General features: G+C 38.8%; 3 protein-coding genes across 3 annotated transcripts in view; 1 reads left to right on the forward strand and 2 right to left on the reverse strand.

Moving 5' to 3' along the window:
- Positions 1–12,089, reverse strand: part of LOC124386910 (low affinity immunoglobulin gamma Fc region receptor II-like) — a 110,378-nt gene extending 98,289 nt beyond the window's left edge. The window contains exon 1 of the mRNA XM_046850956.1: positions 12,061–12,089. The gene's annotated coding sequence lies outside the window, so the exon portion shown is untranslated. The remainder of the gene's footprint in view (positions 1–12,060) is intronic.
- Positions 1–17,032, forward strand: part of LOC124386907 (carcinoembryonic antigen-related cell adhesion molecule 5-like) — a 403,644-nt gene that overhangs the window by 249,277 nt on the left and 137,335 nt on the right. The window lies entirely within an intron of this gene.
- The window catches only part of LOC124386908 (B-cell receptor CD22-like), an 81,150-nt gene that overhangs the window by 27,927 nt on the left and 36,191 nt on the right, over positions 1–17,032 (reverse strand). The window contains exons 4-8 of the mRNA XM_046850954.1: positions 7,241–7,513; positions 4,696–4,983; positions 4,236–4,508; positions 3,054–3,178; positions 2,841–2,991 (exon numbers count right to left, since the gene is read on the reverse strand). Of these exons, the coding sequence (XP_046706910.1) occupies positions 2,841–2,991; positions 3,054–3,178; positions 4,236–4,508; positions 4,696–4,983; positions 7,241–7,513 (1,110 nt within the window). The remainder of the gene's footprint in view (positions 1–2,840; positions 2,992–3,053; positions 3,179–4,235; positions 4,509–4,695; positions 4,984–7,240; positions 7,514–17,032) is intronic.

Raw genomic sequence — 17,032 nt, forward strand, 5'->3', positions numbered from 1 at the left:
AAACACTCATAAAACATTTTTCTTTATAGGTTTGCTCAATCTTTCAAATTATTTTTATTTACAGTGCCCGTGTCTATTACTCTGTTAAATTTTATCTCATTTTACTGTGGAGTTTTGGAGAAAAGTGAAGGCAAAATCACTCAAAACCTCAGGTGCATTTTCAATCATGTTCCACATTTAAACACTCATAAAACATTTTTCTTTGTAGGTTTGCTCATTTTATGTTATGCTTGTTGTTTCTGATTGCACTTTAACCCAAAGTGGGTTATAATCCCAGAAGTGTAAATAAACTTTAATAAAGTTAAAACTTTTTTAATTTTAATTTTTTTTTTGTCATATGCAGATTGGTTTTAAGGGGGGGGGGGGTCGATTTAAATCGCAAATCGGATTTTTTGTGAAAAAAATCAGGGATTTTTTTTTTTAGGCCATATCGCCCAGCCCTAGCAAACAACTTTATCAATGACACAATTAGTGATGTGTGTGTTTCATAAACAGATGTGATCAAGCACCTGCTCCAAAAAGGGCAAAGGCAGCACACAGACAGTCCACCATGTCATGGAAGGATCAGACAGATAACGACACAGTTCCCCAGACTCTGCGATTCCTGCCCGCACGTGAACCTGAACCTCAACTGAGGTCTTTGACTCTCATTCTCCATGTAGTCTATTTAAAATGTTTTCTCTGAGAGTGTCAACTCTGTGCCACAACACAAATGCTCAAGCTGCCAAGTCAATAGCCAAGGGACGCAAATACAAATGGAGAGATGTAACCGTGAGGGAGATGTATCGCTACATTGGGCTCTTATTTTACATGGTAATGGTAAAGTTGCCCTCCATCATAGACTACTGGAGACAGAGCAGAATTTTCACAGTTCCCTTTCCAGCAACATTTATGTCAAGGGTCAGATACAGGAACATTTCGTGGAATGTACACATGAGTCACCCAGATGCAGACAAAGAAATGACAGAAAGAGGGGCACATCTGAACATGGCCGTCTGTTCAGAGTGAAACCCGCTTATGGACACAATCCGTAAGACATGCAAAGCAATTCATCATCCTAGAAGACATTTAGCCGTGGATGAGAGGATGGTAGCATGCAAAGCTAACACTTGGAGGACACAGTACATGAAAGCCAAGCCGACTAATTGGGGGTTCAAGTTGTTTGTTCTTGCTGATTCCTCAAATGGATACACTATTATTATTTAATGCATAGTATTGTAGCCCTACAGGCTAGGATTTGCAGAACCCTACTGTACTGTATTGTGTTAGTTTTGATGCACTTTATTTTTATACATACTGTACTGTATTGTTTTATTGTTACACAATTCCCTTTTTAATGCTGTCCCTGCTAATGTGTATTTTTAATAAACACAAAGGAAACACATTCCTTGTTTTAGTACTGTACTTCTCACTGTGATCCTGGCTCAGTGATCCACAGCTCATTATGTAATCGACAGCTCATTATGCGACCCATTGTCTACGAAGCTGTCAGTCACAGCATGTCGACGCCTCTTCACATATTGCCTTTCAAAGTAGAAAGTGTCTTTTAAATTTTAAAATCTATGTATTGTTTAAAGTGAATGAGCAGGCAGGATGATTTTCACATGATTAAAAATAAAAAACCTACATTAGAAGCTCTGTTCTCAAAAAGTCTTGGGGAAACATGTTTACTATCGGTTTTGAGGGTTTTTTTTTTTGCATTTTCAAAAACCATGCATAAACCTTATTTTGTCAAAAATACAAACACACACATATAAGTTGTTTACATATTATGGTAGTCCAGTTTGTGATAAGTCTAATAAGAACCAAATGTAAGAGCATGTCAAAATCTCTCAAGGGGCCAAAAACACCCTCAGACTCCAGAGGGTTAATTTGATAATCAAAACCACAGTCCACATCATGAGACAAAACACAGGTTTAACATGGAATAATCATAAAAGCTGCAAAACACTAAATGTTAAATATAAAGAACTAAATCAAATCTGTGAAAGAAATAAAACAGTAGGCAGAATGTAAAACAGAATAAACACTGATTGGCCATAACATTATCACCACCTGCCTATTAATGTGTTGGTTCCCTTTTTGGTGCTAAAACATTTGTGACCCATCGATCATTCACCACTGTTCCTTCTGTAGCGCCTAGCGTTACTGGCTATAATGGAGTGGCTAACCTGAGCTCTTTTTTTTCGGGTTGAACACCTAATTAGCTTCGTTACACTAATTGAAGAACAGGTCGTAATTGTTAGTTCAGCAGCTCCGTTGTCTTACTCTCCTCCTTTCTCTCTCCTCCTTTTTTCTGCTTCTAACATCAACTCTGTCAAGAAAATGTTCACTTGCTGTCTAATAAATAAATCCACCCACTAACAGGTGCCATGATGAAGATCATCAGTGTTCTTCACTTCACCACTCATAATGTTATAATGTCATAATATTATGACTGATTGGTGTATATTTATTTCTCTGATACTTTTTAAACAAATCTATCAGTTCCTTTTCCTCACCAGATACAGCAAAGTTTAAATATAATAAACAAAATCAAAACTTGGAAAAAAGAAAAGCTTGCAATTGTTACAAAGATGTAATAAAAATGTTATATACAGAAGATAAAACAGAGGATATTAATATAAACAGTGTTTAAAGTGAAAATAGGAATAGAAGCACATGATCAGGGATCACATCAGCTCAGAACCATGACATTTCTCATCATTGTTGCAAAGGTGAAATTGTACTTCTGTATTTTAACCACATTATTTGCATTAACAAAGAAATAATACATACATTTCATCTTATAGTTTTATATTTTTCTCTGATACTATTTAAAAACAGTTAATTTTCCTCACCAGAGATCCATAGAGGCTGTGGATTGCTGTACAGTGTGTGACTGACTGGTTCTCCTCTCTCTCCTCTACACACATAAACTCCTGTGTGATGAAGAGCAGAAGGACTGAGAGCGTAGGAGCCTCCAGATCCTCTGCTGCTGTCTGAGAGAAGCTCCACATACATGATAAAGCCATGAGTATGTTGTGTTGCAGTTACACCGGCTCTGTAGGAACAACTGTGTACCAGCTGAATGTCCAGTCTGTAGAGGAGTCTGTAACCTCACAGCTTAGAGTCACTGAGTCTCCTTCAGTCAGCCAGTTCTGTGGAGATACACTCAGTACTGTCTGTGGTCTCCCTTCTGCACAGATCATCAGCAGACTTTTTGAATGAACAGTGATAGAAAATATCTTGATCAAAGAAAAGTCATGAAAAACATGAATGAATTAAAATATGCAATCGTTATTCTACAATGGTTATTGTTGTGTTTTCAAGTGATGTATGTTTTTAGCTTTTAGAAATACAATAACACATAATTCTCAGATTAAATGATGTTCATGTTAATAGATTTAATTTGCTCTTGTTGTTTGTTCGTCAGTTAAAAAGTAGAGCCTGAAAAGAAAAATCTGTCCTTGTGAACACTTGTAAGTTGTTACAAGCTTTTAGGAAAATAAGTGAAATGTGTTTGATATTTATATTAACAGAGTAAAATTAGGTTTACAAAAAAAGGGGAATTTGTTTATACTTATTTATTATATATATGTGAGTTGCAGCTAATTATATTCTGCTGTTTTTGCTTTTATTAAAAATGTATACAACTTACTGTCATTTCATTTAATGACAGTAAGTTGTACACAGGAGCTGTGCAAATGGTGCTATTCTGAACATGCACATTTCCACGTCTGCAATTTTATCATGGACAGCAAGTTAGAACAAAGAGCAAATGTGAAATTCTGTGTTAAACTCTGAAAATCTGCTGGAGACGTTTGACATGATCCTCACATGTGAATTTAAGATGCGTCATGTTGCTGCCAAGTTCATCCTCATGCAAACTTCATGTCAAAGATCATTAATGGTGATGAAACTTGGTGAAGCAACAGTCCTCGCAGTGAAAGAGCCAAACATCTCCATGACTGAAAAAGTGAGGCAGGTCTGCAGTTTAACCATGTACATGCTCATCATCTCTTTTTGACAGTTGCAGCATTGTGCATTGACAATTCATCCCCAGGAGCCACACCCTCAATAACAAGTTCTACTGCCAGGTTTTAAGGCGTCCAAAGGACATTTGGTAAAAGCGCCGGATCTGTGGCGTGTGAATCTCAAAACATTTTAAAACCATCTCATATTACACAGTAAGAGACAATACATAAATGTCTAATTACTAATTTTATAATGGCTCCAAAAATGTACACACTCACCTGATACAGTCAGTGTAACAGCATCACTGAGGTGTGAGGAACGTGAGCCTCCACTCTCTCTTCCTTTACAGGTGTATTTACCTGTGTGTGTCACTTCAACACTACTGATTGTGTACATCTGTACACTACTGACAGGACTGAGTGAAGCATCTTTATACCAGCTGTACTGCCACCTAGATACACTTTCATCCTGTATCTCACATCTCAGAGTGACAGTGTCTCCACTGAACACCTGTTTATCAGGATTTATAGATGCCACTGGTTTGGGTCTTTCTGTGGGGTAAAAACACACCTCACCCTGTTACACCTTCGTACAGATGAGGCCACAAATGACAAATACCTTTAAATTTATTTTGAGATGATTTAAAACATAAGATAATTAATATGAAATTGTAATAATTTCTTTTTATTCACAAGTCTCCTAAACCTGCTAAGAAAACAAAAGAAAATCATGAAATACCTTTTGCTGTAATGGTGACAGAATCACTGAGTCTTGTGTAGACGTAGTTGTAGTTGTTATAGATGTTGTAGATTTTCTTGCTTGCACGACACTGATACACTGTTTCTCCTGCAATATCAACTCTCACACTGAGTGTGTTGGTATCTCTGGGTTCATTCCTCGCAAACTGTGAATTTCTGTACCAGAAAAACTCCCATCCAGTCTCCTGCAGCTCACAGCTCAGAGTGATGGTGTCTCCAGTGTAGATGAAACTCTGAGGATTCACTCTCACAGTCAGTTTGGGTTTTTCTGATGGAATAAAATGATGAAGGTGTCAGAGCTGATTTTCACTTTACTTGATAAACAGTTGATGGACTGTGCTTTATCATGTGACCATGTCAAAAATTAAATACTTTTTAACATTTGATACAAAATCTGTGTTGTAAATGTTCAGCCTGTTTACTTGTCATTGATGTTTGCAAACTGACTGAATAAGTAAAAACTACTGTAATAATTTATTAGTGATTTTGTTTACTGGCCATTAGATCTACAAATCTGCTGCTCTAAATCCCACAGAGAAAAGATCACTTACATTATAATAGGTTATAATAAATGGCTATTAGACAGACAGAGACTGTGTGCTTGTGTGTGTGTGTGTGTGTGTGTGTGTGTGTGTGTGTGTATTGTATATATATTCTTTATACACTTTATGTGCTTTATGCTTTAACATGTAACCGTGAAAAATAACAAAATAAAATACTCTAACATTTGGTACAAAATCTGTGTTGTTCAGCCCAATCGAGTGTGCCATCGTGGATGATCACTGGCGGCCCACAGGGAAGAGTATCAGGGAGTTCGGGGAAAAGATGTCAGCACACAAAGTCCTGGACCGGTGCTCAGACCAAGTCTTTGCGCTCAGGTCGTGAGTTTTTCAAGAAATCATAGGGATGAAAACTTTTGAGCTCGGCCCTGTGTAAAGGTGGTGGTAGCTTAGTGGTAAAGGCAGTCAATTTTGGATCCAAAGCTCATGAGTTCAAATCCCATCCACACCAAGCTGCCATTCCTGGGCCCCTGAACAAGACCCTTACCCCATCGCTGCTCAGGTGTATGAATGAGATAAATGAGAAACCTTGAACGTACATTGCAAGTGAATCAGCCTGGTCCTGTGCAAACAACTGTTTTCTAGGTTTTCTCAGCCTGTGATGGTGGAGCTCATGGAGCAGTTGGATGAAGATGCAGGGTTTCCAGAAAGACTCAAGACACATGTGAGTGAGAAGAACGCTGAATACCTAATCAAAGCTATTAACATTAGTCAAACACTGATGTGTGTGTGTGTGTGTGTGTGTGTGTGTGTGTGTGTGTGTGTGTGTGTTGGTCAGTTAGTGAGAGCAGCCCCTACACTTCGCCCAGCCCGGGTCGTGCAAGTACGAGTATGTGATACGCTGGAAAGCTCTGATGGAGATGGAAAAGCAGCAGTATGAGCAGGTGAAGAGGAACATCAAGGAGGCACAGGAGAAGTTGGAGCAGGAGATGGAGGAGGCCAGACATGAGCAGTATATGAGCAGTATATTCTCTATATATTGCCAAAATATACACCTGCACTCTGTAACTAGGGATCATCATATAGCCAAGAAAAAAATATTATGATTTCAGATAAAAGACCATGAAAGTCAGATCAGCACCTTTTTAGTGCCAACAAGTTTTATACACATGAAGTTTGAGAACTGATATTATGTTTTTTGTTTGTTTGTTTTTTTTTGTTTATGTTTTGTCTTGTCTTATGTTAGAGTCACTGAACTCTGTTCTTCCAGAAAAAAAATACAAAAATAAATGTGAACAACAATTTGTATGACTGTGTGTGTTACATTATTTTAAAGCACAACACAGAAGCCAATAATCATCTAACAAGTAAAATGCTTTTAAAGATTCCATTTATTAAATCAAATCAATGATGTCATACTTCAAGGCTCTTCTCTGTTCTGGCACCAAGGTGGTGGAATGAACTTCCCCTAGATGTCTGTACAGCAGAGTCCCTGACTATCTTCAAGCGACGACTGAAGACCTTCCTCTTCCTGAAATACTTAAATTAGCACTTTCCAAGTTTGCTTTGTAGAGTTATATTTATATTAAGTTTGTAATCTGGCGTACCAGTGTAGATTTATTCATTACTGGAGATTTAAAGCACTTTTGTACGTCGCTCTGGATAAGGGCGTCTGATAAATGCCGTAAATGTAAATGTAAATGTCATTGATGTTTTCAGGCTAAAAACTGACTAAATGAGTAAAATTTTCCTTTAATATTTATTAATATCTGCTCTAAATCCCACCCAGAGATATTACATTAATTATAATAATCTATAATAAACGGGTACTAGAGAGAGAATCAGAATCATGTACTCAGACTGATCATGGAATAACATGGACTTTTATTAAATGCATTCACTCTACACGTCCCTCTGAATGACCAGTTACTACACAATCAATAACATATTAAACTGAGTCTAATGTGTTTAATTATCTTGTTATAACACCAAAGCAGGTGGAAAAAAGCAAGAATCATGATGTACCTTTTGCTGAGATCTTGACAGGATCACTGAGCTGTGTGTAGTATCTGTAGTCACTTCTCCAGCGTGCTAAACACTGAAACACCGCTTCTCCTGCATTACTGACATTCACACTCAATGTGTTGGTTTTCGTTGCCACATTGCTAACAATCTGTGAATTTCTGTACCAGAAGAACTCCCATGCAGTCCAGTCCTGCAGATCACAGCTCAGAGTGATGGTGTCTTCACTGTTGATGAGACTCCAAGGAAATGATCTCAGAGTTGGTTTGGGTTTTGCTGTTGATATAAAATAAAGGTGTCAGAGTTGATTTTCATTTTCAACACATGCAGTAGATTCACTGTGCTTTAACATATGATGATTTTAGCATAAAATAGATTGAACTTTTAATACAAAATCCATGTTTTACACTTATTATGATTTATTATTATAACAAAGTTTTCTACATGAATATTTTCTTTCTTCAAAAGTCTAAAGGTTTTGATGATAAAATGAGAAAAGAATAACCAATATAATCAATAAGCAAACACTATTTATTACATTAATGAATCTTTATATCTTAAGTGTAAATAATTATTAATTTACTAAGAGCACAAAGTAAATGGTAATTATTACATTGAGGATAAAAATCACCTTGAGCGTGAGTGACTGGTAAAAGTGAAACCAACACCGAAAAGAGAACAGAAACAGAGATCAGAATGTAAACATGAAAATGATTCAGTATATTCATGGAAACAGCACATTGTATCAAACTCACAATATTCATCTGTGGTCAAAAATCTAAACTACCATCTCTCAGAACATTTACACTGCAACTTTATACCTCACCATTCACTCTGCAGAGACACAAAGAGAACATTTACTCACAGTATCACAGGGAGTCGACTGAGTTCCACCCCAACCCTCAATGTGTCATTGATTTTACCAGCTTTTTAAATCGTATGTTTTATTGCACTCAGTGTAAAGAAAATGGGAAACTACTACAAAGTGCAAATAGAGGCATTTGGAGCAGGATTTTCACTTCCCCGAAGTCTGAGAGAAGTATTTTTCTATTTAATTTTAACAAGGTACAAATACTGTACTGCCCCCTTGTGGGAAGAGTTATTTGTGTTTTGAGTTTCTAGTGTTTTGTCCACGCAAAGCTACCGTAGTTCAGTTATTCTCCTAACAGTCCTACAGCGAGTGTTAAAGTCTGTAAATTAATATTTTGACAGTGATCTTATCTTTAATTAGATACCAAATGTAGTCATTTTAGCATGTTTTCTATTTGTAATTTGTAATAAAATATAACTATTACTGTTAGCTTCCCTATGGCATTTTCCATGTATATTAGCATCGTGCTAAGCGATCGCTAATGAGATCGTTTTTTGAGGGTTTTGGTTAATTCTAAGCTACTTATTTTATATTTGCATTGTCTATTCACCCTATTGAGATTGTAATATGCATTCTCTTTGTTTCTGTATGTTACAGTTTTACAGTCCTTCCAGTAAAACACACTAAAAGAGCAAGATGCTTCCTGGTTCCTTATTGGAGACTGTTAGCGATCTGTAAAGCAGTTCACACACACCAGTAAAGGCAGAATAAATACTTTGTTACTGTACTTAAGTAGATTTTCTGGTATCAGTATTTTACTTCACTTTTTATTTTTTTGGACAACTTTTTACTTTTACTTGTTATATTTTTTACACAAATGTCTGTACTTTCTACTTTTAAACCAGCCTCGTTACTTTAGCTTCAATCTATTTGGTGACATGATGAAATGTCAATTCTTTTTCTTCTCACTGCGGCTCATTTTTAGTGTTTAGAGTTTATTTAAAAGTGCTGTGCATTAGTCTGGAATCAGTGTGTATTAGATTGAATCTGAGAATCAGCAAATAGAATGTGATCTCTAGGAGGAAACTGAAGGGGATATAAGGAGAACATAGAAAAATCTGCTAAGACAGAAATACTTTTAGGGAACTTGGAAAAACTGTCTGTCAGTTAGTTTCTTCTTCATAGAGCTGTACGCTTCACAAAGGACATCCTTAGCATTAAAATACAGAGATATATAGACAACAACAAAGACCATGAAAGGCCAAATATAAGGGTTGATACTTCACAAACATGAACCCCACCAGTGACAGACATTGTTTGGAGACTATGACAGCAATGTTACAGCATTCTTTTTGTGTGTGATATATATCAGATATCAGATATATGTCAGTGTCTTTGTCCAGGTTAGCCTACGTAGCAGAATGAAGTACGGGATGTTTCTTACCCAGGTTTCAGTGAAAAACACACAACACATCCTTATATCAAGCTGTGTAGATCAAGAGAATCAAATAAAGCCCAGTTTATTTTCCAGTGAGCATACATGTAAAATCTTTTGTGCTGGTCTTCGAGATACTGCAAGTCTGCATTTGCCACTTTAAATCTTTTTTTCACACCACTTGTGGCACCTGTTTAGAGACTGTTGCGTCTTTATTTTTACGGAGACGTGGCTCAGCGACAGAGTTCCGGAAGCCGCCATCCAGCTAGACCGTGTTTCGAGCCGACAGAAACACAGCTCTGTGTGGTAAGACTCGCGGTGGTGGCGTGTGTGTTTATATCACGGAATGGTGTAAGAACTCTGTGCTTGTTTCATGCTACTGCTCATCGCTAGTGGAGTTTGTGACTGTTAGATGCAGACCTTTTGATTTACCACGGGAATTCACCACTGTTTACATCGTCGGAGTGTACATTCCTCCCAGTGCTAATGCTAAGGAGGCACTGAGTGAACTCTACGCCGCTATTAGCGACCTGCAGAATGCTCACCACGAAGGATTGTTTATTATCGCCGGAGATTTTAACCATGTGAATCTCAAGTCTGTGCTTCCTAAACTCCATCAGCATGTGGACTTTGCAACGAGAGGAGCGAACACGCTGGATCTTGTTTACACAAACATTCCCGGCGCGTATCGTGCGGAGCCCCGCCCCCATCTCGGATACTCAGACCACTGCTCTGTTATGTAAATTCCAGCATACAGACCGCTCATCAGACGCTCTAAACCGGTTCTGAAACAGGTGAAAACCTGGCCAGAAGGAGCCACTTCTGCTCTTCAGGATTGTTTTGAGTGCACTGACTGGGACATGTTTAGAGAGGCTGCAACCAACGGCGATTCCATCAACTTGGAGGAGTACACATCATCAGTGACTCAACACACAGAAGTAAAACAGAACTCGCACACACTGACACACACATACACTCACTCAAATGTGTGTTACTAAGCTGTACAACCTGGACTAAACACAATCATCACTGATCTCGATCCACTCCATCACCACTTATCTATTTATTATTATTTATACTCGCACCTTGTACTACAGTAGAATGTTTACATGCTGTCTTTGCACCTTTTGTATTCAGTAGAATGTTTACATGCTGTCTTTGCACCTCCTTGCTGCTGTTTTTTGCACTACATTGTTCTGTTCTGTTTGTATTCTCTCCTGGGTATAGTTTTTACATTTCTCCTTACACAGTACTGTATAATCAAGTATACAGCAGGTTTACTAGTCGGCGCTATACTTGGTCTTTTGTCTTTTGTCTTGTCTTGTGTTGTTTGTCTGCACTGTTTGTCTGCACTGTTTGCACCAGGTTGCACTCGATGCACTTTATGTTTGTGTTGTAGCTCTATGCTGTTGTTGTTTTGTTGTTTAGTGTAGCACCAGGGTTCCGGAGGAACGTTGTTTCGTTTTTACTGTGTACTGTGTACCACTGTGTATAGCAAAAATGACAATAAAATCCTCTTGACTTGACTTGACCTCCTTGTGCAAGTAGTGAGCAAAGCAGTGGCTTTATTAAATTAATTTTTTTATTTATTATAAAAATAATCTATACTTGAAATGGTGCACTATAACATTAATTACTATACTCTATGTGCACGCCTCTTTTTCATTCACTGACCACCATCATTATTACAGAAACCAGAAACCACCTTGGCTAGGGAATGCTATAGAGATAGTACGGTGTTCCTAATAAAATGGCTAGTGAGGAGATCTTTAACCGGCTTTGAAAAGGCCAATAGGTGCCAGTGGAGCTGAAGATGTTGAGCATATCAACAGTTAATATGTGAAAAATTTGTTGTTGCTTTTGCACATCCATCTTCACACCTCTTGCAGCTCTTCACAGCTGAATTTGCAGCACTGCATTAAAATAGAACAAACCCCACCACAAACTGTCTCCACTACGTGTGTTTACAGGAATAAGGAGGACTGTTTGTTTCTGCACAGTTAATGCCCTTTCTTCAACATAGAGAAGTTATTAATCCTTAATATTTATTCTAAAGTGCTGTGTTACTACACAGGAAAATGGAAATAAAGGTCATAGGGCATGTTGTCAGTGTAGTTATTTAATGCTACAATCGTTTTTTTTAAGATTTTCTGTGCACAGAAAAGACTACCAGAGTCTCACCACATCCGCAGAAACACATTATATTTAGTCACAACCATGATTTCCTTGTGTGAAACATCAAACTCTATGCAGTCATTTTCTTTAGCATGTCAGAATCACACGAGGGATCACTGAGCAGAAGATCACAGCAGAACACAGAAGATCAGATACAGAGTTCAACATTACAGACTCATTTACACTCATTAGATTAGTTAACTATCATAGTTTAGCAAGTAGATACACATCAAACTAATCCCAGCACATAAATATGGATACACTGATCACCTGAACAGTTCAAATACAAACACTGTCCAAATCACACAATAAACTCATCACTCAGGACATTCAGACTGCAGATGAACAACTTTATACCTCATCACTTGCTATAATGAAGACACAAAGAGAACAGTTACTCACAGAACATCACAGCAAGTGGACTGAACTCCATTCTGTCCCTGTAATGACTGACAGAGTGACAGAGCAGTAGTGTGTGTTAAAGTCTAATCACTTCCTGTGTAACCATTTAAAACACACACACAAGAGTTTAGTTTCTGTTCCTGTTTTAAGAGTTATATGGCGAAAGCTATAATTTTTCATTTTGCTATGATCATTATAAATGTCCATTATATGCTCACTGTAAACTTTTACCTGCTTTAACATACAGCAATCCAATCAGCCAATCACGTAGCAGCAGCACAATGCATAAACCTCTGCAGTAACTTGCTTCAGAAAGCTGCTGGAATTTTCACACACAATAGTCTATATAGATTACACAAGCAAAAGGAAAAGGCCTGTTGATGAGAGAGGTGAGAGGAGAATGGACAGACTGGATCAAGCTGATAAACTCCTCAATCAGGACATTCAGACTGCAGATGAACAACTTTATACACCACGACTCACACAAAATAAAGACACAAAGAGAACATTTACTCACAGAACATCACAGCAAGTGGAATGAACTCTGTCCTGTCCCTCTAATGACTGACTGAGTGACAGAGCAGTAGTGTGTGTTTGTACAAAGAGAGAGAGAGACAGAGAGAGAGAGAGAGAGAGAGGTGCATACACACAGAGAGAGAATGTATTTGTTTCCTGTTTTAAGAGTCACATTGCATATGCTATAATGCAGCAATTAAGGCATCAATCCGATTAACCAATTACATGGCAGCAACACAATGCATAAGTCATGCAGTAATTAGTATTTTAGAAATCTCCTGGACATTTTATACACAGCAGTCTTAGTTTTTACACACACACACACACACACACACACACACACACACACACACACACACACAGAGACATAAATCTCCTTGTTGATTATAGAGGTCAGAGGAGAATGGCCAGACTGTATTGAGCTGACAGGAAATCTACTTCTTCTTATTATTCTTTCGGGGTCTCCCATTAGGGGTCGCCACAGCGGATCATCAGTCTCCATACCACCCTGTCCTCTACATCTGCCTCTTTCAAACCCAGTTACCTGCATGTCTTCCCTCACCACATCCATAAACCCCTCCTTGGCCTTCCTCTTTTCCTCCTTCCTGGTGGCTCCATCCTCAGCATTCTCCTACTAATATACCCCATGTACCTCCTCTGCACATGTCCAAACAATCTCAATCCCGCCTCCCTCAACTTGTCTCCAAAACATCTCCTTGATCTTCACCCACTCCACCCTGCCTGCACTCTTTTCTTCACTTCTGTAACACACTCTTCATTGCTTTGCACTGTTGACCCCAGGTACCTGAACTCCTCCAAGTCTTCTCCCTGGAACCACACCACTTCACTGCCCTCCCTCTCATTCATACACGTGTACTCTGTCCCTTTTTCCAGCACGTACCTCCACCTCTCCTGGCTTCTCTCCACCTGCTCCCTACTCTCACCACAAATCACAATATCATCCACAAACATCATAGTACATGGAGACTTATCTCTGACCTCGTCCGTTCACCTGTCCATCACCACTGCAAACAAAAAAGGGCTCAGAGCCAATCCTTGATGCAATCGAACCTCCACACATTGTCCAACTTTTCTCTTATTTTTCTTATTCATCAGCTGCTCAAAAAGCAACAGTTAACAAGCTAAAAGTTAGTGGTAACTTACAGGAATAAACACACTGCAGTTATTACTTTTCCTTTAAACAGAGAGGTACATACTGATTAGTAATACATCTAATTATGTCTTCTTTTGATTTCTATGCAGTTTCAGTTACCTTTCCAATCAACCTCTTTATCCTTATCTACCGCCTACTGGTTCTCTTGGAGACTTCATTAACCATGTTACAAAAACAGCCTTCTTTCACCTTAGAAATATTGCTACACTAAGAAACATATTATCTATATCTGATGCAAAGAAGCTCATCCATGCGTTCATGACCTCCAGAATAGACTATTGTGATGCATTACTAGGTGGATGTCCTGCATCATTAATAAACAAGCTTCAGTTTGTCCAGAATGCAGCAGCCAGAGTTCTTACAAGGTCAAGAAAATATGATCATATAACCCTAATTTTCTCATCCCTTTACTTACTACTTGTTAAGTTTTCAAATCATCTACAAATATAGACTAAAAACACTAAATGGTTTGGCATCCATGTATCTCTCCAGTCTTCTAACACGCTACAATCCGTCACGCTCCCTGAGATCTCAAAACTCTGGATTTCTAGTACAGTGGAACCCGCTTATCTCGCCCTCGGTTACCTCGACAACCCTATTAAGTCGACGTTTTTGAAGTGGAACCTCCAAATTCTCGCTTTTTCTAAACATTTTTTATCGGTTATGTCGATTTGCCATTTAACGTCAGTTATCTCGGTGCAGTCGCAGAAGAACTCGCGAAAGTGGCGGAAAAATTATGGCTTACAGCTGCTACAGGTGTTGTATTGTATACTGGTGAATCTCTGCTGTTAGTTAGTGCTAGTGTTCGTAGTGTTAGTAGGGGCGCGGCACGGCTTTGGGAAGAAAAGCGCAGCCATTGAAAGAGTGCCAGTGGGAAGGCACGTACCGGGATACGCATGCGTATCGCATGCGCGATAACAACGACCGCCTTGAACCAACATATACCAACAATAACGGACAGTGAGAGTGTGGAAGTTTAAATAGGAGCTGGTGATGATGATAAACGAGCACCATGTGCGCGCGATTGAAGCCGAGAGCTTCAGAGAAAGCGGCCGAGAAACCACCAGACACGCTGAAGGGGGCCGAAGGGGGCATGGCAGGTGGATTCCTGACAGATAAACATGTACTGTATGTATTTTTATAGCATGCCTTCATCAAACAAATCGCGGCAACGCTGTTGTGTAAAAAACCCTTCAAAAACACGTGCATGTGTAATCCTCTGAAAAGAGAATTTTAATATTTTAATATAAAATAAGACACAAGCACATTTGATCCGCTTCCCTTTCTTGATCTGTAACAAGTGTGGGGGAAGGGATCTTGAGTGTCTGTCCTTATTTCCCCAGGTTGCCCCCTACAGGAATAGTCCTAAATTACACATTTGCCTTAGATTCAATACATTTAGTACATTATAATGGACCATCATATTTCTTTTTCTTTGTCATTTATGACCACTACACATGCACATTCTTATTTATTAACGCACATCATGTACATAAAGAAATTAAAAAAAACGTTAATATATTGCCGCCATTTTGATTTTCGTTTATCTCGATCATCGGTTGCCTCGATGCTTTTTGGCGACCCCCTAGGACATCGACATAACCGGGTTCCACTGTAATCCTATAATAGCAAAGTCCACTAAAAAGTGGTAGAGCATTTTATTTACATTCAGCTCCTAAACTCTGGAATAGTTTTCCTGACACTATCTCAGACACACTCTCCCAGTTTAAGTGCAGATTAAAAATGTATCTTTTTAGCAAAGCCTACACATAACACGCATCGCATCGTAACCTTGTGCTCCAGTACAGTGCTCTAATCACATGCACATTATCAACTTGTGCTTGTTAATATTATAAACAGCAGCTACACTAATTCCTCTCCACTGCTTCTCTTTCTCTACCCATCCCGAGGCATCCTGAGGTTTCTCCAGCCCCAGTCACGACCCACCTTATGAAGATTGTGCACCTATAAAGAAGAAGATTCCGACCCTGCAAACATCCTGAACCATCTAGAGACGTACCAGTGCCATCTAGATTCCACCTCATGTGGAGTTTGGACACTGGACCTCCTGGAGTGTTTAAAGGCTCTGGCATGGAGAAGCTGGTGTTGGATCTGTGATGATTGCAAATGTTGAGCTATTTTATGAGTTGCTCAATAGCTCCTAGTTTTATAACCACAAATGACTGTAAAAGACTGTAGAAAGATCATCACTCATAATCACACTCCAGTGTTCATGTTAGTTCTCACTCTCCAGTGTTCTGTATTGTTGTAAGATTTATAATCACATTTTTTATATCACCTAAATGAGGATGGGTTCCTCTTTTGAGTCTGGGTACTCTTCCTCTCAAGGTTTCCTGCTTATAAAATCTAAGCGAGTTTTTCCTTGCCACAGTTGCCATGGCTGCTCATCAGGGATAAAAACACATAATTCACGTTAACTGTTAAATTCTGTAAAGCTGCTTTGGGACAATGTCTAGTGTAAAAAGCGCTATAGAAATAAACTTGACTTGACTTCTTAGAAAAGATGGATACACTGCTCAGTACTTTCCCTTCTGACAGCACCCTTCTGACAGTTCTTGGTGGCTTCAACCTCCCACACTTCAGTCTTCTTGCCTTCTGACTCTTCTGAATGCCTCCTTTTTGACAATTAACATCTGCCGTCCCACACACAGGGGAGGAAATGTCCTGGATCTTTTTATTTACCCTACCATAGCTACAGACAAGACTGCTACACCACTTAAGATTTCTGATCATCACCTGGTTTCCTTTATAATCACTTTTTCTGTCATACCTAAAAACAATTTCCAGCATTTCTCTCTTGTCCTTCCTAACCTCCACTCCATCTCACCCTCCTCTGTAGCTCTGTACTCTTTCATCTCTTTCTGACCCTGAATCATTTTCCTCTCTACCCTTGGACTTTGCCACTGACGCTTTCCTCTCCAATCTCTCCTCAACTATGGACCTCCTCTGCCGCCTGACCACTAAACCCAAGATGACTTCTTGTTCTGCCTCCTGGCTGTCAGAGGTTTTGTGCAGCAATCTGTTAGAACTCATATTAGCATACACATAGAGCAAAAAAATCACATCTCAGTGCAAATCTTCTTACTGATACATTCTTCTTCCGATGTGACTTCTGCTAAGACTGCCATCTACACTAAAAAGTTTAAGGCCTCTGGACAAGATCCTCATAAGTGAATCTTTGTCTCCTTCTATGATAATAAGATTGAGGAAATCTGCCAGACCTTCCAGACCAACAATGCCTACACTACACAGCCAAGAATC

This window comes from Silurus meridionalis, chromosome 6, assembly GCF_014805685.1.
Source record: "Silurus meridionalis isolate SWU-2019-XX chromosome 6, ASM1480568v1, whole genome shotgun sequence".
NCBI lineage: Eukaryota > Metazoa > Chordata > Actinopteri > Siluriformes > Siluridae > Silurus > Silurus meridionalis.